Here is a 22,315-nt window from a genome sequence, read left to right on the forward strand (position 1 = left end):
TATGTGTCAAATAAAGGCATTCTATTCTATTTGTTCTATCTACCAATGCCGTTGTTACTTATATACAGGCTAAAAGCAAATAAATTATAAGTAATAAATACTGAAGATTTATTATGTTATAATATATTATTATAAAATCTGCTCAAACAACAAGCACACATAACCTGCTGTGACCCTATTAAATCACATACAGTTGTGCCAAAAGGTATTTCCAACTAGCACACAACCAGTGGTTATTCTAAAATACGAAAATAAGAAAGTAGTTAACTGTGTTTGGAGCCTATTTCAGAGAGTTTCTCTTCATTTATACTTTACATTTGGGATCATATTACCCACTTGCAACATGTTTGGGACTGGGAGCTTTACACACATTGCAAATGTAATATTTGTTAGTACTGGCACTTGAGTGGCACAGCAGTAAAACAGGCTAGCACACCAGAGCTGCCATCTCAGACTCATGAGTTTAATTCTCAGCTCTGCTACTGGAAGGACGGGCACCTACATAAACAATGATTGGCACGTCTACGGGTGGGAATGCCAGATGTGAATTCTTCATTCCTTTTGCAATTACAACCTCTGCTAGCTGATCAGATCAGTGGCCTGCACAGTGAGACAGGAAATAATGGAGATCAGTGCGTGACACTCTGTGTGAAATACGCATATGAACCCGCCTCATGCAGGTGTAAAGAAGTGGTCGGCTTCTACACACGTCAGACAGGGCTAGATCAAAAAAGAAATGTAGTCATTTTTTAATCCAGTAACCCTTCTTGCACTCCCATGACTGTGGTTGTACCCCACAGGTTAAAAAACTTAAGCTCTAAATAACCTGATTAATTGGTCAAATCTATTTTAAGATCTAAGTGCATAATAAATAGATTCAACCTCTTGAAATATCTTTCATTGTCTATGATTCTCAGTTGTTTTTGTCTTAATGACTGACTTTCTGCCTGTGTTTCTGAAGGACACTGAGGAGGAGAATGGCCTGTACCGTCCTGATTCTCCTACCAGCACTAAAAGCCTCTCACCCAGAAGGCTTCAGAAGAGAATAGTGAGTGTAACACACACACACACACACACACACACTCACACACACAGAATGCCAATATCATGAAAGAATCGAATCGTCCATTTGCACACCAGTAAGCTGAGGTCAGTGTGAGGTTGATTGACGGCGGTGGCTGTGTGTAGTGTGTGGTGTGTGTGTAGTGTGTGTGTGGTGGTGGTTGTTGGGTGTGTGTGGGTAGCGGCGTTTTGGCTTACTGATGTGTTGCCAAGCTCGGGCAGCCCAGAGGCAAAGGAGGTTGCTTCAATTCATTCCACTTTTCTTCCTTCCTCTATTTCACACTTAAATAGGCCACAGCAAATCCCACTGATGATACTACTGGACTGCTGGAACTTAAAAATGAATATAGAAGAATTTGGGTTTGTGTAATTTAACAGTTATTTAAGCTCTAAAACTCGTATGTCTTATTTAAGTTTTTTTAAGTAAATCACTTTAAATTTGCTGACTAATCAAGACTAGAAATTGAAATCCCAGATATTATAGCAAGCTTGTTAAACAGACGATCGCTACATTGTCTTGAAAAAATCATTGGTAGTGAATTAATTTGGTGTTGCCTAACGGCAAGAAGTTCCTGGGTTCAATTTTCAGGTGGAGTGGTCCGGGTCCTTTCTGTGTGGAGTTTGCATGTTCTCCCAGTGTCTGCGTGGGTTTCCTTCCCAGAGCTACAGTTTCCTTCCACAGTCTAAAGACATGCAAGTGAGGTGAATTGGAGATACAAAATTGTTCATGACTGTGTATGACATTAAAGATTCGAACCAAAGTGTGTAAAACATGACATTAAAATCCTAATAAATAAATAATTTGGCTTATTTTAAACACTTTTAGTTTACCAGGTCTGCAATTATGAAATGTGTAGTGACAGAGATGTTTCTGCTGTTCTTATAGTGAAGTAATGGTAAAAAAAAAAAAAAAAAATGCTAACAACTGTTAATTGTTATTGCACATTTTTTCTTTTTTAGTTGTTACCAATTTCAGTGATGGATTATACTTAATAAATGCTAGTGAGTTTCAGGCATCACACTCATTAACATGGGTTTGATTATTTTCTCTGATTATTGTCTGTGTTAAGTTTTGCAAGTTCTCCCTATGTCTTAGTAGGTCTACCTTTATTTTCTATTTCCTGTTCCTCAGCAGTGAAACATGATTAACACCTCATTCCATTATTTAATGGTTTTGTTTCTTCTCTGCATCAAAACACTATTTTAAATCCTACAGCTGACAGTTTCGGCTTTTGCTCCGTGTCTGTATGGGTTTTCTCTAGGAAGTTCAGTTTCCTCTCACAGTCCAAAGACATGCAGTCAGGTTAATTAGAGATAATAAAATTGCCCTAGGTGTGTGTGTGTGTTTTGTGTGTGTTTTGTGTGTGTTTTGTGTGTGTGTGTGTGTGTGTGTGTGTGTGTGTGTGTGTGTGTGTGTATGTGTGTGTTTTGTGTGTGTTTTGTGTGTGTGTTTTGTGTGTGTGTGTGTGTGTGTGTGTGTGTGTGTGTGTGTGTCTCCTACAATGGACTAGTGACCTGTCCAGGGTGTTTCCTACATTTAGCCCAGTGAATTGGACCCACCGTAACCTTAATTAGGTTAAAGCAGTGGTAAAACAAAATCATTGTATGGAACCAAAAATGTCCTTTTTAACACAATCTTCCTAGTCTAGACAGTATGTAAAATGCCAATAAAACCAGAAAGCAATTGTTTGTCAATTTGTTTCAACATGTTTTTGCATGAAATAATTAACAAAATAGCAACCTAATATAAAAGATAGGTAATGTTTACCTCATTTTTTTATAGGTACACAGTAGAAATTTAAGACAAGTAATATGTTTAAAAAGAGTCTAAACAAGTTAATGTAGTTGCAGCAGCAATGATGCATAATCCAAGAGTGTTAATGTTAACCTGGCTGTCTGCAGTCCAGACTTGACTTGCATTAAAAAAAGAGGTGGTGCATGATGTGCACAATACCAAAACAAAGCTTGTGTAAGGTTATACAGCCAAACACTATATATAACTATACAATGGGGCAAAAATGCTTTAAAATTGATGTATTGGTGTAGTCACTGAACAAAATATTATGTATTGTTGTTAAATGGAAAGTTGATGTAAGATGGAATGGGTTACTGGCATTACATTTGGAATGAGAGCAAATGTAAAAAACACTTTACACACACAAAACAATGAAGTTCATAACGTAAAAGAAAATATAGTTTTTTTTCCTGTTACAGAATTTTAAAAAATTCTGTTTAGTATTAGCATTTTACAATCCTATCTCAAATCTTTTGTAAATTAGGCTTTAATGGTCTCAGGAGAAATATTATGAACAGCTAGAATTGTCATATGGGCTTGTTAAGGAGCGCGTGTGTGTAGGGGGGTGTATTGAATAAGCAGGACAAAAAGGTGTAAAGCCAGAGGTCCTCCAATTAGAGCTTTTCAGAGGGAGGCCTGACCCCTCACACCCTCATCCTTCTCTGCTCAGCTCCTTAGTAACGGGACCCAGGGGACTTCACGCCCACACAGACGATGCCATGTCCTGCACTACCCGTGTGGTTTTGTTTATTGTGCTCTGGCTTGGACATGACTCACACAAAGAACCACTGCACAATATCGATGGCTAAATCAATCAGCACTACTGTTCATTCTTCATTAGGTTTAAAGGTAGACCAAGCTAATATATGTTGCCATCACTAACTCCCTGTACAGCAGACGTCCTCAGTCCTCATCACTAACTACACGTCTACATGCAACTGAATTTTTCAGTTTGAGTGTTTATTCACCTGTGATAGATAGATAGATAGATAGATAGATAGATAGATAGATAGATAGATAGATAGATAGATAGATAGATTGTGTTTACATTGTACATTACAGTTATTTTCAGCCACAGTCCAGTAGTACTTTATAAAGAATCTAGTTCTGGATGTATCATTTAAATTCTTAACTTGCAAACTGTCTTACTGCACATTTGCACAAGGTTAACATCAGTGAAATACTTTACACATCTTGTGTCTGCTTTTCTTTGTGTCTTTTCTCAGAATTTCAAGTCCAATTATGTAAAAAGCGCATCCATATTTTTTAATTGCTTCTGTTGTGATTGTTTCTCCCCACAATGAATTATTGTAGATAATTAAAAAACCTAAGATATTACATTTGGTAAAAACAAAACAAACATTGTAAAACAATTATTTAGGAACAACACATCAACTCACCTTGAATTCTCTGTCAAGCAGTCAAACTAAAGATTCCACAGGAACACAAATGCCATAATCAGCATTAACAATGAATGATTAATAATTATTTTGATATTAAATAATTAAATGCCATAGTCAGCTGTAATTACATTATGGTTATTGTTTACCCTTTTCTGTTCTCTACTGAGCTGCTGTGGATGCATGAATTTCTGTCTATCTATCTATCTATCTAAGAAAATTTTTGAAAAGATAAGAAAAGTTGAAAGATGAGAAAGTTAAAAATGTTTTAGGCTTCAAGACTCCACCAAACTACAGCGAGAGTCAGTATGCTCAAACAGAGGAAACAGAGTTTACCTGTTGGTGGCTGGTTTTTACAAATGCTTAGCAACAACTCATTTAGAATGTCACAAAAGATCCCAGATCCCATCTACAGAAATCTAGATTAGAGATTAGCTAGAAAATAGAATGTATGAGTTAGTGGCCAAGTGAACTCGGACACAACATTTTATAGAAAGGAAAGTATACCAATGTTTCAAGAAAGTAGTTAGAACTTGATGTTGGTAGAACGTGATGTTGGAGTCTTTTTGCAGTAGGATCTTAATGACATGCTGTTATTGAGAAAAGCATTCATAACAGGGCAGTTGTAGCCTAGTGGTTAAGGTACTGGACTAGTAATCAAAAGGTTGCTGGTTCAAGCCCCACTACTGTGAGGTTGTTACTGTTGGGCCCTTGAGCACGACCCTTAACCCTCAATTGCTTAGACAGTATACTGTCACAGTACTGTAAGTCGCTTTGGATAAAGGCGTCTGCTAAATGCCGAAAATGTAAATGTAACACGCTTGATTAGAAGATAATTAAGAATACTCTAAGTTCATATGTCCATTAGGTGTAATTGAGAAAAAATCATAGAGCCATAGAATCATAATATCATGTTCAAGCTGTTTGTGACCTTTTTAGTTCTAGTCCCAAATTAAACTACTACTGTGGTAAGACTTGACATTTATGTCAAAAACCTAGTAGTGTGTCCTGAGTTAATGTAGTTTCTCCACAAATGTGAAAGACTAATATCAATTTCTAGAAAGTTTTTATTAGGTTAAAAGCAGTTATTTGACACAAGTGGCATCATCATGTTGGATAACTTTTGCAGAACTTTCTCATACTTTGTTCATTCTGTGGCCACTTTTACATGATAAACCCCTGATTCTGTAGTACCACTCTTTGATAAATTCAGCAAGCTTGTTAACCCCTCAGTCCCTCCTAACACACCACCAGGCTCAAATTAATTTTGGCATGTAAATGTCTGATTTTGGTTTAACCACCTTTCGTGGCTCGGTGGTTAGCACTGTCACATCACAGCAAGCAGGTCCTGATTTCGATTCCCAGGTGGAGCGGTCCTTTCTCTGTGGAATTTGCATGTTGTCACTGTGTCTGCATTGGTTTCCTTCAGAAGGGAGCTCCGATTTCCTCCCACAGTCCAAAGACGTGCAAGTGAGGTGAACTGGAGATACAAAATTGGCCATGACTGTGTTTGACATTAAATATTATAACTGATTAATCTAACCAGTCATGAATGTCACCAGTGTAAAACATGACGTTAAAATCCTTATAAATAAATAACCATCTTTCATAAAAATTAAGAAATTAACTGCCTTTAACTACAATGACATTCAACAACACTGGTAGCTCTCTCTCTCTTTTTTTCTCTTTCTCGCTGTCTAACCAGTATATTTTATTTCCACTTCTACTTTGGTGGATTTCTCATTACTATGACATTTCAGATTGCTTAAAATGATGAGTGAGTGAAGAAGCCCTTGCCCTTTTTTTGGCTCTAAAAGCAAAACCTGAGCATTATGAATCATTTTGAGATGTAGAATTTTTTCCCTGATTAAATTCTGTTTTAGGTGCACCAGCAGTGTCATCCTGTGGCATGAAACTGCAGTTCTCAGGGGTCACACAGGCATAAAATAGCAAAATAACACATAAAAGCCAAAATACATTAACAACATATAATATCTGCATATTCAATTTAGGGTTGACTTTTAATTTAATGCCTCTTTTCATGGTTAGTTAGATTTTAAATAGAATTAAGTGATTGCATGCATTGTCAGTCTGGTATCTTGCATTTTTATTTTAGTGATGTGGTCAGCAGAAAGGAATAATATTAGGATGAGTTATGAATGAGATGAAACTGGGAAATCCGGGCAGAGCCTGGATGTCTGTAAAAGGCATTCTGGATATCAGTGGCATAGCCTGAAGCATAGTGTGGCCGATTCCTGCACAACTGTGCGGATCTGCAGCTCCTGAATGAAACTATGACTGTGTGTGTGCATGTGTTTATGTGTGTGTGTTGCACAGCCTATGGGAAGGCAACACACACACTCTGGATGAGACAGGCAGCTAGATCCCCTTCAGCCAGGACCAGTTGAGCTATTTCTGCATATTAAAGTAAGCACTGCTCAGGTACTGTAGTGTATAATTCATAGACTCATCTGTTTGGTGCTGCTGTCTTCATTATCGTTACTTACATACTGCTTTATGCAATGACCAAACCATAGAAGTGTTGTTACAGTTTAAAATCCCAGATCGGGTGGCATGGTGGGTTGCACTGTCGCCTCACAGCAAGAAGGTCCTGCACATTCTCCCCGTGTCTGCATGGGTTTCCTCTGGGAGCTCCGGTTTCCTCCCACAGTCCAAAAACATGCAAGTGAGGTGAATTGGAGATACAAAATTGTCCATGACTGTGTTTGACATTAAACTTGTGAACTGATGAATCCTGTGTAAAGAGTAACTACCGTTTCTGTCATGAATGTAACCAAAGTATGTAAAACATGACGTTACTATCCTAATAAATAAATAAATAAATAAAATCCCAAATGATACACTCACTCTCCTAATTCTCTAAAGCAGTAATCAAACTTTTTAAAGCCAGACCCCCTTTGGTTCATTTTTAATGTTTTTTAACGTTCAGTATTGTCTTTTATTACTTAAATGGTTCTTCTTTTTGGATATGGAATATGAAGCACCAAATCCTGATTGCAGCATCTAATTTCTGATTGGTAACTGCAGAGGCGATTTAACCTGCCTGTGGGCCCAGGGGCTACAGCTGGTTGTGGGCCCCCACGTATAGTTTTCATAAAATCAGTACAAAACGCAAGACAACAGAGTTCAGTGGCTTAACTAGGAGCTCATGGGCCCCAGTGCAGTATATATATGTATGTATATACAGTGTATCACAAAAGTGAGTACACCCCTTACATTTCTGCAAATATTTCATTATATCTTTTCATGGGACAACACTATAGACATGAAACTTGGATATAACTTAGAGTAGTCAGTGTACAGCTTGTATAGCAGTGTAGATTTACTGTCTTCTGAAAATAACTCAACACACAGCCATTAATGTCTAAATAGCTGGCAACATAAGTGAGTACACCCCACAGTGAACATGTCCAAATTGTGCCCAAAGTGTCAATATTTTGTGTGACCACCATTATTATCCAGCACTGCCTTAACCCTCCTGGGCATGGAATTCACCAGAGCTGCACAGGTTGCTACTGGAATCCTCTTCCACTCCTCCATGATGACATCACGGAGCTGGTGGATGTTAGACACCTTGAACTCCACTTGAGGATGCGCCACAGGTGCTCAATTGGGTTTAGTCCATCACCTTTACCTTCAGCTTCCTCAGCAAGGCAGTTGTCATCTTGGAGGTTGTGTTTGGGGTCGTTATCGTGTTGGAAAACTGCCATGAGGCCCAGTTTTCGAAGGGAGGGGATCATGCTCTGTTTCAGAATGTCACAGTACATGTTGGAATTCATGTTTCCCTCAATGAACTGCAGCTCCCCAGTGCCAGCAACACTCATGCAGCCCAAGACCATGATGCTACCACCACCATGCTTGACTGTAGGCAAGATACAGTTGTCTTGGTACTTCTCACCAGGGCGCCGCCACACATGCTGGACACCATCTGAGCCAAACAAGTTTATCTTGGTCTCGTCAGACCACAGGGCATTCCAGTAATCCATGTTCTTGGACTGCTTGTCTTCAGCAAACTGTTTGCTGGCTTTCTTGTGCGTCAGCTTCCTTCTGGGATGACGACCATGCAGACCGAGTTGATGTAGTGTGCGGCGTATGGTCTGAGCACTGACAGGCTGACCTCCCACGTCTTCAACCTCTGCAGCAATGCTGGCAGCACTCATGTGTCTATTTTTTAAAGCCAACCTCTGGATATGACGCCGAACACGTGGACTCAACTTCTTTGGTTGACCCTGGCGAAGCCTGTTCCGAGTGGAACCTGTCCTGGAAAACCGCTGTATGACCTTGGCCACCATGCTGTAGCTCAGTTTCAGGGTGTTAGCAATCTTCTTATAGCCCAGGCCATCTTTGTGGAGAGCAACAATTCTATTTCTCACATCCTCAGAGAGTTCTTTGCGATGAGGTGCCATGTTGAATATCCAGTGGCCAGTATGAGAGAATTGTACCCAAAACACCAAATTTAACAGCCCTGCTCCCCATTTACACCTGGGACCTTGACACATGACACCAGGGAGGGACAACGACACATTTGGGCACAATTTGGACATGTTCACTGTGGGGTGTACTCACTTATGTTTCCAGCTATTTAGACATTAATGGCTGTGTGTTGAGTTATTTTCAGAAGACAGTAAATCTACACTGCTATACAAGCTGTACACTGACTACTCTAAGTTATATCCAAGTTTCATGTCTATAGTGTTGTCCCATGAAAAGATATAATGAAATATTTGCAGAAATGTGAGGGGTGTACTCACTTTTGTGATACACTGTATATATATATATATATATATATATATATATATATATATATGTATATATATGTCTAGTAACGTTAAGCAGGTTACACAGATTCCCAAAATCCCTTGCTGTGTACTCACTGTGTATTGTAATTACATGTATTCTGATATTTCATTGTCTTTTAGTTATTTTTATATTTTACTTAACGAAAATATTGTCGTGTTTTTACTTTCGCTATCGCGGCACTTTACTGCCACTTGCTACTGTAGAGGGTCGGCTCACCTAGCCGCTGTCCGGTGGGGATGCATGGGTCTGTTGCTGTGCGGTGGTGGAGATGTGGGAGTAAAAGCACATGACAGGGTAGAGTCACTTTAACTGTTTAGTCAGGACCTCAGTGAGCGTTACAGCACTTTACACCGCCGAGCTCCAGAACCCAAACTTTAATGTTGGGGACATAATGCGAGTCTCATAAACAAAACTAACTGCAGAACGTCCGAACACACGTGTATAAACCTGGTGCTGCATTCTAATTGGCTGAGCTGAATGTCACTCACATACTAGCTCTAACGTTCACGTCAGAGCGGTAGAGAGAACAGAGTGGCGACACTCTCATAGGGAACCGTTGGAAAGGGGGCGGGACATTTTTTCTGCGCAGCTTCCGGGTTGTGGAGCTCTGTATAGTTCCAAACAACCCATAGAGCCCCATTCATTTCCACTACTTATCCAGCATTTTTAGCTGTATGTTGCTTTGTTTTAAAACAATTATGAATTTAATGTCATTAATATACTTAATACTGTTATTGTTTAGCATTTGCTCAGCACTAAATGTTACATGTTTATCTTAATTAATAGGTATAACTGAATTTAGCTTATTCAGTTTAGCTTAATTAATGACACACGAGTCTTTTCACCTAAAATGAGTTGATTAATCAAGAGTCTTGTTACAGAAATGATAATAAAATATTAGAACCACAATAAATCATTATACTTTTACTTTCATACTTCAGTACATTTGAAGGTAAATTTAGTTTAGTACTTTAGTGGAGGTAAAGAGTATTTTTACTTTTACTACTACTTTTACTGGAGTAATATGTTACCTTGGATATCTCTACTTTAACTCAACTGCATGGTTTGTGTACCTTGTCCACCACTTACATTAGACAAAATGAACTAGTGCATATTCATAATGAATTCATTAATGTATTACATGTAGGAATCAATTATTAATCACTCATGAAATAAGAGATGAATGAATGCTTTTTCATGTACCTTAAAGGTACGGTAGTGTGTTTATCAATCTGTTCCTTCAGTGCAGGTAAACCTTATGAATCCAGCCACATGGTTTAGTGACATGAGTGTTTAGCCAAAATGATTATTATTATGAATCCTCAGGAAAGTGAAGGGAGATTAGTTTATGTAAAAAACAAAACATAAAAAAACTTTAATCTCTGTACTGTATATTGTCTCTACTACTTAATGATATCGCATTATGTAATGTATGCTAATATAATGTACTGTGTGTTAACAAGAACGACCTATTAACAAGTCATTATAAACATCAAGCTTCCACTTTATATACCAAATTGACATTAAAGCAGATGCAGTAAATGTAAACGCAGTTGAAAATACCCAGAAATTGTACAAATGTTTATTATTTGCCGTTTAATATTTCATTTACTGCTGCCTGTCCCATATGAGAACATGACAGCGCCGGGTTTGTTTGGAACTATCGGAGGGTTACATGAACCACGTGACCGCGTGGCGGCGAGATCAAGGAGTGTCGCAACTCTCTCTATCTACGGCTCTGGTTCACGTTGCTTAACTGAAACCACCAATCAGAATTACAGCAGCTCGTTAGAGTTTATCTGGCCAATCAACAGTCAGAAATATGAATAACGTGTAAATGATTTACAAAATCATTGGTTTGTAAGCTTCCCCCCATTCTTATTAACCAAAATAACTAACAAAATAAAAAAAAAATAAAACAGCCAATCCGGGGCCCTCAATTATTCGGGGCCCCTGGGCTGAAGCCCAGGTAAGCCCGTGCATTAAATCGCCCCTGGGTAACTGGTAGGGTTCTCTATTGCTTAGAACGAGCAGACCGTAAGCTGTAACCAAACTGCCATCTACTGGAGGTTTTGAAATGTCATGTGTACGGCAAGCTCCAGAGAGCTGGCTTTTAAAACAGTGATGCACCAAAACACCTTCCTCTGATATTCTTGAAAGCGTCTTTCAAAACAAACAAATATAATAATAATAAAAAAAAATAAAAAAACACGGCAAAAGTTTGATCGACCTTGATTTGTTCATTGTTTAAACAGCCTAACTGTTTTCCCACTGTGTTCTGATTATATACTGTATATAACCCATGATGTTTTTCCTGGTTAGTCATTGTGGTTGTGTTTTTCGTTGCTGGTCTGTATGCTTTTGCTGTTGTCCTGGCTCCTGTCCTTGCTCTAGTCTGTATTCTGTTCAGTTGGCTTAGTTTAGCCGTTAGTGTGGGGTTTATCATGTTCATAGGTTAGTGTATCATTAGCATAGGGTTATCCATTTACATAAGAAGGTCCTGGTTGTGGTCTTGGTGTACTTTGTCCATTGGTTTGTGTTGACCTGTCTTTAAAGTCTGAGCGTTTGTGTCCTGTTACCTTCCCCAGACGGGCGTTACAGTACACTTTACCTGTACATTTAATTGTCAAGTCAAGTCAAGTCAACTTTATTTATATAGCGCTTTTTACAATAGACATTGTCTCAAAGCAACTTTACAAAATCCAGGACCAACAGATACAAAAACCCCTGTTGAGCAAGCCGAGGGCGACTGTGGCAAGGAAAAACTCCCTGAAAATTACAGGAAGAAACCTTGAGAGGAACCAGACTCAGCAGGGCCCATCCTTCTTGGGTGGCCTGGAGGATACTTTAAATAAATACACAATTTACACAGAGCATACAAACACAGAATTAAATGATCTAAAAGTTATAACTGGTAATAAATAGATAAATAGATAATATTAGAGTTGTTATTCGCTCTAGTCTTCAATAAAGTCTGTAGTGATTTCTTGTCATTCTTGGTGCAATTACTCCAGACCCGTCACATCCGGCAGGAGCAGCATCATTGTCACGGCAGTCTCGACTTGAATCCTTAACCTCGGCGGGTAAACAGGTTTCCATCAGAATGCCTTTGGAGTAAAACAACAAAGAATGTAGTTAATAATGTACAATGCTAGTTGACAAACAGTTTTACAGAGAGTTTTAGACTCCGGCAGCCCTAATTATTACAGCATAACTAAAAGGGAGAGCGAGGAGGTAACAAGGTCATGAAGGCTTTCACAGGACATCAGCGCCCACCTCTCCTACCCAAACCGGAGTGATCGGACAAGAGAGGCAGAACGACAGCAACCCAACATCCCTGATCACCACAAGTTTCTATGACCAAGAACCCCCAAGCTCTGCGCCTTTGTCTATATTAATCAAAAGCCTGAGAAAATAAATATGTTTTCAGTCTAGACTTAAACATTGAGACTGTGTCCGAATCCCGAACAGAGGCAGGAAGATTATTCCAAAGTTGTGGAGCTTTGTAAGAAAATGCTCTTCCACCAGCTGTGATCTTTTTAATTTTAGGAACTATAAGTGGTACTTAAATGCAGTTCTCTTTGATATTAGTGATAGGGCCAGTGATAGCTCAGTGGTTAAGGTCCTGGACTAGTAAACAGAAGGTTGCCGGTTCAAGCCCCGCCACCACCAAGTTGCCACTGTTGGGTCCCTGAGCAAGGCCCTTAACCCTCAATTGCTCATTGTGTAAGTCGCTTTGGATAAAAGCGTCTGCCAAATGCTGAAAATGTAAATGAAAATGTAAATATTAAGTGTACTATGTAAGCTGGATAGTTATTAAAAATAATTTTGGGTTTTGGCATGTGTTTAAATGTCTCTGTTGCAGATTCAAGAACAAATAATATTTTTTTTTCAATGAGTATCTTTGCATTGTCATACTCAAGATAGCTCTGTTTCCCACCAGAACCTGAATTAGCAGTTTCAAATGGAGACGCCAAGATGTGGCAGCTCAGTGCGTCCTTTTTGATTTAGTGGATATACGAGTATACAACAGAATCGAATAAGTATGTCTGCTTTTGTTCCGGTATAATGGTTTTGGCCTGGCCCAGTCTGATAGCTTAAGCCATTTTCATTATTTTATTCATAAAGGAATGTCATATTGTATCTTATAAGTTTGTTCTTGCCTTCTTTTAGTGCTGTTAATGGAAGTAAGGAAAGTTAGAATGACCACAAGCAAGTACTTTTTGCTTCCACATTTGTCTGTTTTGGTGGATTAGTAAGCCTGTAAGGGCTAATATTTGAGTTTTAAGTCTTCTTCTTTGTACCCTTGTTGTACCTATGTAACAGATTCTTACAAGATTTGGCTGAATCGATTGAGAAATGTTTTAATTGATAAGAAAATGATTGTAATTTGTGTACTGATTGCTGCCATGTGGAGGAAGGTGTGTACCTATTTGTCTGAGCTGTAAGCTTTGTGTTTCTTTTATGGTCAGAAAAGCCAGAAACTCAGTACAGTGTACTCACCTTGTTTTAATAAACACCTTACAATTTTAAAGAGGAAACTGCACACCAAAGCCTCCTGTTAAATGGATCAAATGAGTGAAAACAGCATTACAAGGCAAATACCAAGACACATACACCCCAACCCAAAGAGTAACTGTTAGTTTGGACTCACTCAGTCGAAAGCTTCAAGTGCTTTTAAACTAAAACTAGTTTTTATTTAAACCTTCTGGATGGCTAGAGAGAGTTCTATGGACAAATCACTGTTTAAAAAATAGGAGAAAGTAACAGGTCATTTTGAAAGGTGCCATCACCACAGGTTCTACAACTTTAATCCAATAACATACAGTATTTAAAATATTATTGAAGGATGATAAGATTCCTTGTAACTGCAGCTTTGTATTTTTAGCTGATCTGTTAGTAGTGTACTCAGTTACCTTTACAATATTATGATTATGGAATGTAAATATATTTTCAAGTATACTAAAATCCCAGTTGTTTTTTTCTACCACTCTATAGCAGTAATGTATGGAGTTAAGCTGTAGCTTGTTAGTTGTCGAGACCTGACATTCCTGTTTCCTGGCAGGCTATGATATGCAGATCTTTGGTTACTCTGAGAAGGTTAATTAGAGGGATTGCTAGCTGCTGGCCTATTAGCTGTGTGCTGACTTATAATTACTGTTACTATGGAATATTCAGTCTCGTTGGCTTCTTTTGCTACTAATAAATCACTAAATACAAATATTGGGTTGCTTGGCTAGTAAAAAAAATAACACCATATCTGGGTGCTGCCCAACAAAATTAAGATGACCAAATCACACTGAACTTATTGTGCATACTATTTATTACAGCTGTGTGTTTGGGATAGAACCAGATGGTAAATTTGGTCGTTTTTCAGCACTTTTGTAGGCCACCCCTGCTACCAGAGGAGGGAATGGAAGTACATACACTGATCAGCCATAACATTAAAACCACCTCCTTGTTTGTACACTCACTGTCCATTTTATTAGCTCCACTTACCATATAGAAGCACTGTATAGTTCTACAATTACTGACTGTAGTCCATCTGTTTCTCTGCATACTGTTTCGCCTGCTTTCACCCTGTTCTTCAATGGTCAGTACCCCCACAGGGCCAACACAGAGCAGGTATTATTTAGGTAGTCGATCATTCTCAGCACTGTAGTAAAAATGACATGGTGGTGTTGTGTTAGTGTGTGTTGTGCTGGTATAAATAAATCAGACACAGCAGCACTGCTGGAGTTTTTGAAATACCATGTCCACTCACTGTCTACACTCTATTAGATACTCCTACCTAGTTGGTCCACCTTGTAGATGTAAAGTCAGAGACGATCACTCATCTATTGCTGCTGTTTGAGTTGGTCATTTTCTAGACCTTCATCAGTGGTGACTGGACGCTGCCCATGGGACACTGTTGGCTGGATGTATTTTTGGTTGGTGGACTATTCTCAGTCCAGCAGTGACACTGAGGTGTTTAAAAACTCTTATCAGCGCTGCTGTGTCTGATCCACTCATACCAGCACAACACACACTAACACACCACCACAATGTTAGTGTCACTGCAGTGCTGAGAATGATCCACCACCTAAATAATACCTGCTCTGTGGTGGTCCTGTGAGAGTCCTGACTGTTAACAAACAGCATGAAAGGGTGCTAACAAAGCATGCAGACAAACAGATGGACTACCGTCAGTAATTGTAGAACTACAAAGTGCTTCTATATGGTAAGTGGAGCTGATAAAATGGATGGATAAAGTGAGTGTAGAAACAAGGAGGTGGTATTGACATTTTAGCTGTTACATGGCTGTAATAGTTTCATTTACAAATTAATTTAAATTTTAACTGTTTAGATTCTGATCTGATCTGAGGTCCCTAGCTAGCGTTTAGGTGGGGGGTAGTCCCGTAACCAATACGCTTCTATACATGCTGTAGGATTTCGAGCCTGCTCTATGATGTTTCTCCAAGCTTTACAGTCCATGGCAACTGTTTTTGCTTGGTTGAGAGTAAGCCAAAGGTTCATTGGGTCTACTTCAATTCGTTTGGACCACATTTTCTTCTGTGCAGTACGTTGGATTCTCCAATGGGAGGGTCGTTTCCTCCATTAGCAGTTGGTATGGAATTCGATTTACATGCTTTCTGCACACGAGTCCAAACCATCTCAGCCGCCGCTGCTGTATCTGCTCTTCAACGGTTGGTTGTTTCTGACATCTGGCTTGGATGGTGTCATTTTTTTATACGGTCACGAAGTGTATTTTCAAGGATATGTCTCAGGCATCGCATTTGAAAAGCCTGTTGAGCAGGGTCCAGAAGAGACGGACCTTGGTCGTAGATATACTCTTCCTCTTCCATAAGCACCAGCGCTGTGGCAGTTTGTCCATCTATCAACTGTTTAGATTGAGCTTGACATGAGTAGTGATGAGTGGCTTATAATGGTAGGTGTGTATTTCCAATAGATACCAAGACACTGGTTCAAGATTTAAATTGGAAAAGTTTTGACTGGTCTGAGGGTCATTCGAGAATTTCTTGCACAAACACACGTTAACATTTTGTAAATTATAAAACTGTTTTCTGCAGGTGCATTCAGTCCCTGCTCTTAGGCCAGAGTGGCTTACAGTCCAAATTTATGGCCCTGGCAGGAATCCATTATAGCTTTTTGGGGAATTTGAGGCCCATACTTCCCTGTAATCACTTTCATTATAGCTCCCAGCTAACAGAGTTGGGTAATCAGTGCCCAACATGTGTTTCTGTTTATTCCAACAGTTTTAAGCACGCGTTTCCTGGCTATTTTTGTGGAGAGAGAAGCGATTAACCCTTTCAAAAGGCATATATAGTCCACGAGTCCACTTGACCTCTGCACTAAGGCTGCTGCCAAATGCCAAATAAGATGAATTGGCAACCGTCTGATCAGTACCAATCAAAACTTTTATGTTTTTTCACTTTGCTTTGTGATCTTTAAGTAAGTAGTGTTCTTCCTGTTCTCTGCCAGGGACACGGTAAATGACCCAGTTTAGCAGCCAGCTTTGATAATGTGGTGAGCTGCGGTTTATGGGCTGCATTAGTGACTGTTCATAGATATGTACATGTGTGTGACGTGGAAATGCTGTTTAATGATGGTCCTCCAGGTCTGGAGGCACAGCATGGGGCTGTGCCCTATAATGCTTCACTACTTTAATTTGCCAATTAAAAGTGCTGCAGAGGTGTGTTTTAAAGCCCAGGGATCAACAGTCTAAGTGGTCTACAACAGACCAAGGTATTGCTGATGTTATTTTGTAGTGACAGTAGGACTGAATGCTTGGACATTGTTTGGTCTCTGAGCAAGATTAAGTTCTGCTAGTTCTACTTATTTTTTATCAATACTGCCATCTGGTGTTCAACTCTCTCTCTCTCTCGTTACATTACACGTCTGAACCTGGATGTATTTTCAGAATTGTCCTGAATTAGTGACTGTTCATACACTATATTGCCAAAAGTATTCACTCACCCATCCAAATCATTGATTTCAGGTGTTCCAATCACTTCCATGGTCACAGGTGTATAAAACCAAGCACCTCGGCATGCAGACTGCTTCTACAAACATTTGTGAAAGAATGGGTCGCTCTCAGGAGCTCAGTGAATTCCAGCGTAGTACCATGATATGATGCCACCTGTGCAACAAGTCCATTTGTGAAGTGTTCTCGCTACTAAATATTCCAGTCAACTATCAGTGGTATTATAACAAGTGGAAGCGATTGGGAACGACAGCAACTCAGCCACCAAGTGTTAGGCCACGTAAAATGACAGAGCGGGGTCAGCGGATGCTGAGGCACATAGTGCGCAGAGGTCACCAACTTTCTGCAGAGTCAATCGCTACAGACCTCCAAACTTCATGTGGCCTTCAGATTAGCACAAGAACAGTGTGTAGAGAGCTTCATGAAATGGGTTTCCATGGCCGAGCAGCTGCATCCAAGCCTTACATCACCACGTTCAATGCAAAGCGGCAGATGCAGTGGTGTAAAGCACGCCACCACTGGACTTTAGAGCAGTGGAGACGTGTTCTCTGGAGTGACGAATCACGCTTCTCCGTCTGGCAATCCGATGGACGAGTCTGGGTTTGGCGGTTGCCAGGAGAACGGTACTTGTCAGACTGCATTGTGCCAAGTGTAAAGTTTGGTGGAGGGGGGGTTATGGTGTGGGGTTGTTTTTTTAGGAGTTGGGCTCGACCCCTTAGTTCCAGTGAAAGGAACTCTTAATGCTTCAACATACCAAGAGATTTTGGACAATTTCATGCTCCCAACTTTGTGGGAACAGTTTGGGGATGGCCCCTTCCTGTTCTAACATGACTGCACACCAGTGCACAAAGCAAGATCCATAAAGACATGGATGAGCGAGTTTGGTGTGGAAGAACTTGCCTTCCACAGAGTCCTGACCTCAACCTGATAGAACACCTTTGGGATGAATTAGAGCGGAGACTGCGAGCCAGGCCTTCTCATCCAACATCAGTGTCTGACCTCACAATGCGCTTCTAGAAGAATGGTCAAAAATTCCCATAAACACACTCCTAAACCTTGTGGAAAGCCTTCCCAGAAGAGTTGAAGCTGTTATAGCTGCTAAGGGTGGGCCGACATCATATTAAACCCTATTGATTAAGAATGGGATGTCTCAAGTTCATATGCGTGTGAAGGCAGACGAGCGAATACTTTTGGCAATATAGTGTAGGTACCCACATGTGTGACGTGGGAATACTGTTTAATGGTCCTCCAGACGAAGGAATTGTTATCATTTTGTAATGACAGTAGGACTGAATGGTTTGGTCTTTGAGCATAATTAAGTTCTGCTTGTTCTCATAGTTGCTCAGTTTTATTTTTTGTGTGTTTCTATGTGTGTCTTTTTCCAGCATCAAAAGCAACATGTGCACAGCAAATTTCCAGACTATGCTATTGACACGGACGACGATCTGGACACAGCCAGCAAGTAAGAACCAGACATTACAATCACATGAAAAATTAGAATGTATTTAACTTTGTCCTTTACAAATAAGGCAGAATTCCTTGATGAAGAGTTGGTTGGCTGGTCTCCAGTATTCATATCAATACTGCCATCTGGTGTTCAACTCTCTCATTACATCACACGTATGAACCCAGATGTATTTCCTGAACCATGTGTATATGTCTTTGGCTGTAGAGTCTCTGAAGACAGCGGGGACATGCCATCCTACACTGAGGACAGTGAGGATTCATACGAACTAGAATCTGAGGAAGGAGGGGCAGGCCAGATGAATCTGCTGGAAGAGATTCTGGACTCGCTGAGCGCCACCAACATAGATCGGGGTTCCAGGCTCTCTGCAGCCAAGAGCCTTGACTTCTTCAGGTCCACGGATGAAATTGATTTCAGTACCACGGTGAGGGTAGATCTTGTACAAAAACATGTTTACACTACAGGTAAAATAACTGAAGGCAATTTATTAGCAGCTTTAATTTAGATTTGGTTACATTTATTAGTATAGCTGTACAGAACCCAGTTTTTTCATTTTCTATACAATTCAAAGTCCAATATTCCCTAAAATCACGTGACTCCACTAATAATCTTTACAAGAATTCCTTTTCTTTAAGCAAACTCAGACAAAATGATACAGATCCACACAAATAACCCAGACATAGCCGAAAATATTATAGCCCTGCATTTTATCCACATAACCCACCATTTGTAAACGTGTTTAATTCTTTACAAAGTTGTGACGATGAAAATTTGCCTATTGAACAAGGATATTCAAACAGAGCTTGAACAGAATTATTGGTACCCTTTAAAAGGTGTTAGAAGTAATTGCATTGTGGTGAGAGTTAATTAGTCTTAGAAATATTTTTAACATTATTATCACTAATGCACCCATTCTGAAAAGTCATCCCACTGTTTTGTGCTACTGTAAGTATTTTATTGAATATGCCACACAGGGGGTTAGTGAATTGTATGTATTGTATATTTTGCATTGTCTTGGGGGCAGCACGGTGGCTCGGTGGGTAGCACTGTTGCCTCACAGCAAGAAGGTCCTGGGTTCGATCCCCAGGTGGGGCGGTCCGGTACTTTCTGTGTGGAGTTTGCATGTTCTCCCCACCTGCGTGGGTTTCCTGCAGGAGTTCCGGTTTCCTCCCACAGTCCAAAAACATGTAAGTGAGGTGAATTGGAGATACAAAATTGTCCATGACTTTGTTTGACGATAAAACTTGTGAACTGATGAACCTTGTGTAACCAGTAACTACCATTTCTGTCATGAATGTAACCAAAGTGTAAAACATGACGTTAAAATCCTAATAAACAAACAAACATTGTCTTGGCATTCACTAAATATGTTTACTAAATAAAGTAAAAAGTCATACCACTGTACAGTAGAATCAACATAGTACTCTATATGCCTTTTAAAAATGCCATTTAGGATTTTGCCCTAGAAAGATGCTGCTTGGAAATAAGTAACTACTGACATATATAGTATGTAAACAGTACATGCATTTTGGCTGAAGCATAGTAATTTTGTTGGCCAGTAAAGAAGCATGACTTGATTAGATAAGAGATGAAATAATGACTATTGTTTGTTGGCAGATAACCATTTATTGATAATCCCATAGCAATCTGTCAAAGTATTAATAACTTTAATCATTTTTTTTTTACTATTTTATTTATGGATTTATACCCCTTTCTCCCAATTCTTAGCATATCCAATTAGTCTTCTGCTTCAGGGGACCCTGATCTCATCGGAGGAGGGTAAATTCGCCTGACACATGCTTTCCGACATGCGCGCAGTCCACCAAATCCTTTTTATTTGCCCATACTTTGGTGGATTCATGCATAAGGCCAGTCTCACACATGGAGAGTCACACAATGATCTCTGCATTGCTCCACTTCTGTACTGGCGCCTCTGGCTACTAACCTCTTATTGGTCCGGTCTTTACCACCTGTCCGACATTAGTGGCCAGTTTTGTCTGCTGCAGGCACTGCCAGTTGTATCTTCTAGGGGGCGTCCAGCCAACTGGTAGCTGAATTGACATTTGAACTCAAGGATTTTAGAATCCCAGCGTCGGAGTGCTAGAGGGATATCCCACTGTGCCACCTGGGCGCCCCAATAATGTTTTTTTTTTTTTTTTTTTTTGCTGTCCTGATGAGATTGCTGGGTGTTCTTCAAGATGATACTTTGGTGTGCAGTATTACTGGCAGCAAAACAGCCCTAGATAATATAAACACTATCACCACCATGCTTGGCAGTATGTACAATGTTGTTGGGTTTGAATGCCACTTCATTTCTTCTTCAAACGAGCTTCTGCTCAGTGGCCAAACAAAAAAAAATATATCTAACCAGAACTGTGTCAGTTTCTGGACAAAAACAGCATTTATTTATTCTTTTGTTATTCATAAAAAAAATGAGTTGCTAAAAATCAGTGAAACTCGATTTTGGCATATCTTGGGTTCAGACTGTCTGCAATAAAATACATTTTATTATTTGCATTTATCATACTGTCCCAACATTTTCTGATTTGGGGTTGTTCCTTTTTTGAATTTTCTCTTTTGGATTCACCTGGTTTGTAAATCTTGTTACCTAACACAGAGGGGCATCCTTTACCCACATGTGTATGTAATTTGGAATCTTAGGAAGAATGTATTAAATGAAGTGTAATACGGCCTATATTATTTCTAGTATCAGAAGAAATATTCAGCAATTGTATAATAATGTATTTACAATATAATTGTAAATAATTTTAGGCTTAACAGCTATAAAGCACAAAATTAATGATCCTTTCCCACATACATTTTTTTCTAGAATAACTCTGTTGGGAAGACTAGTCTGGCACAGGCTGGTGCAGTGAGTACAGCTGGCAGTGGAGATCAGAGCTGCTGGAACACAGGGCAGGATGACAGTGCTGTCCACGGTAAGCATCTGCCTCCTTCTCCTCGTCGGCAGTGTAGCACACGCTCGTTGCCGACTCTTTCCAGCAAACCTTGTGAGAAGCCGGCAGGTGTGAGAAATTCCTTCTCTGAGGTTCCCCCCCAGACCCTGGCACTCAAAACGGACGATGATTCCGACCCTCCTGTCCACCCAGGAATCACTTCAGAACTGAAACTGAGCCCAGAGAAACCTGCGCCAGAAGGCAGCAGCATCCTCAGAAGGAAAGTCCTGTCCAAAGAGACGTTTAAGCACTACCAGGAGCGCTCACAGCAGGGGGGAGGTAACAGGCAGCCTTCCATGCTGGTTTCCTGGGAGAAAGGGTTTGAGGACTATGAGGATGGAATGGAAAATGAGGATGAAAAGAAGGTGCAGGAGAAAGGTTTGCTGGAGGAGATGGATACTTTGTTTTGCTTCAGTATGGCGCTGACGTCTGCGCAGGTGCAAACCAGTGCTGGTCTTGATAAAAGCTGAGAATCTAAGATCCTCCTGTTCATTTCTCACCAACAGTATGAGAACAAACAATATGAACAGTGTAACCTTTTTCACACATGCCATTTTCTCAAAACTTAACCAACAATATTATTTAAGATGCAGTAATTATCCATAATACTGAAGAGTGTTTCCTGGGTTGTCTCGTTACTTTAGAAATAGCATGTAAATTCACCAATCAGGCATAACATTATGACCACCTCCTTGTTTCTACACTCACTGTCCATTTTATCAGCTCCACTTACCATATAGGAGCACTTTGAAGTGCTACAATTACTGACTGTAGTCCATCTATTTCTCTACATACTTTTTTAGGACCAACACAGAGCAGGTATTATTTGGG

The 22,315-nt window shown here is 39.8% G+C and overlaps 1 protein-coding gene across 1 annotated transcript in view; it reads left to right on the forward strand.

Annotated features, from left to right (window-relative positions):
* dennd1b (DENN/MADD domain containing 1B) overlaps positions 1-21,962 on the forward strand; it is a 270,151-nt gene extending 248,189 nt beyond the window's left edge. Inside the window, exons 19-22 of the mRNA XM_063013088.1 lie at positions 962-1,048; positions 18,448-18,524; positions 18,735-18,951; positions 21,358-21,962. Of these exons, the coding sequence (XP_062869158.1) occupies positions 962-1,048; positions 18,448-18,524; positions 18,735-18,951; positions 21,358-21,954 (978 nt within the window). The 3' untranslated portion in view covers positions 21,955-21,962. The remainder of the gene's footprint in view (positions 1-961; positions 1,049-18,447; positions 18,525-18,734; positions 18,952-21,357) is intronic.
* The last annotated feature ends 353 nt before the right edge of the window (positions 21,963-22,315 follow it).

The sequence above is a fragment of the Trichomycterus rosablanca genome, chromosome 17 (assembly GCF_030014385.1).
Source record: "Trichomycterus rosablanca isolate fTriRos1 chromosome 17, fTriRos1.hap1, whole genome shotgun sequence".
In the NCBI taxonomy this organism is placed as follows: domain Eukaryota; kingdom Metazoa; phylum Chordata; class Actinopteri; order Siluriformes; family Trichomycteridae; genus Trichomycterus; species Trichomycterus rosablanca.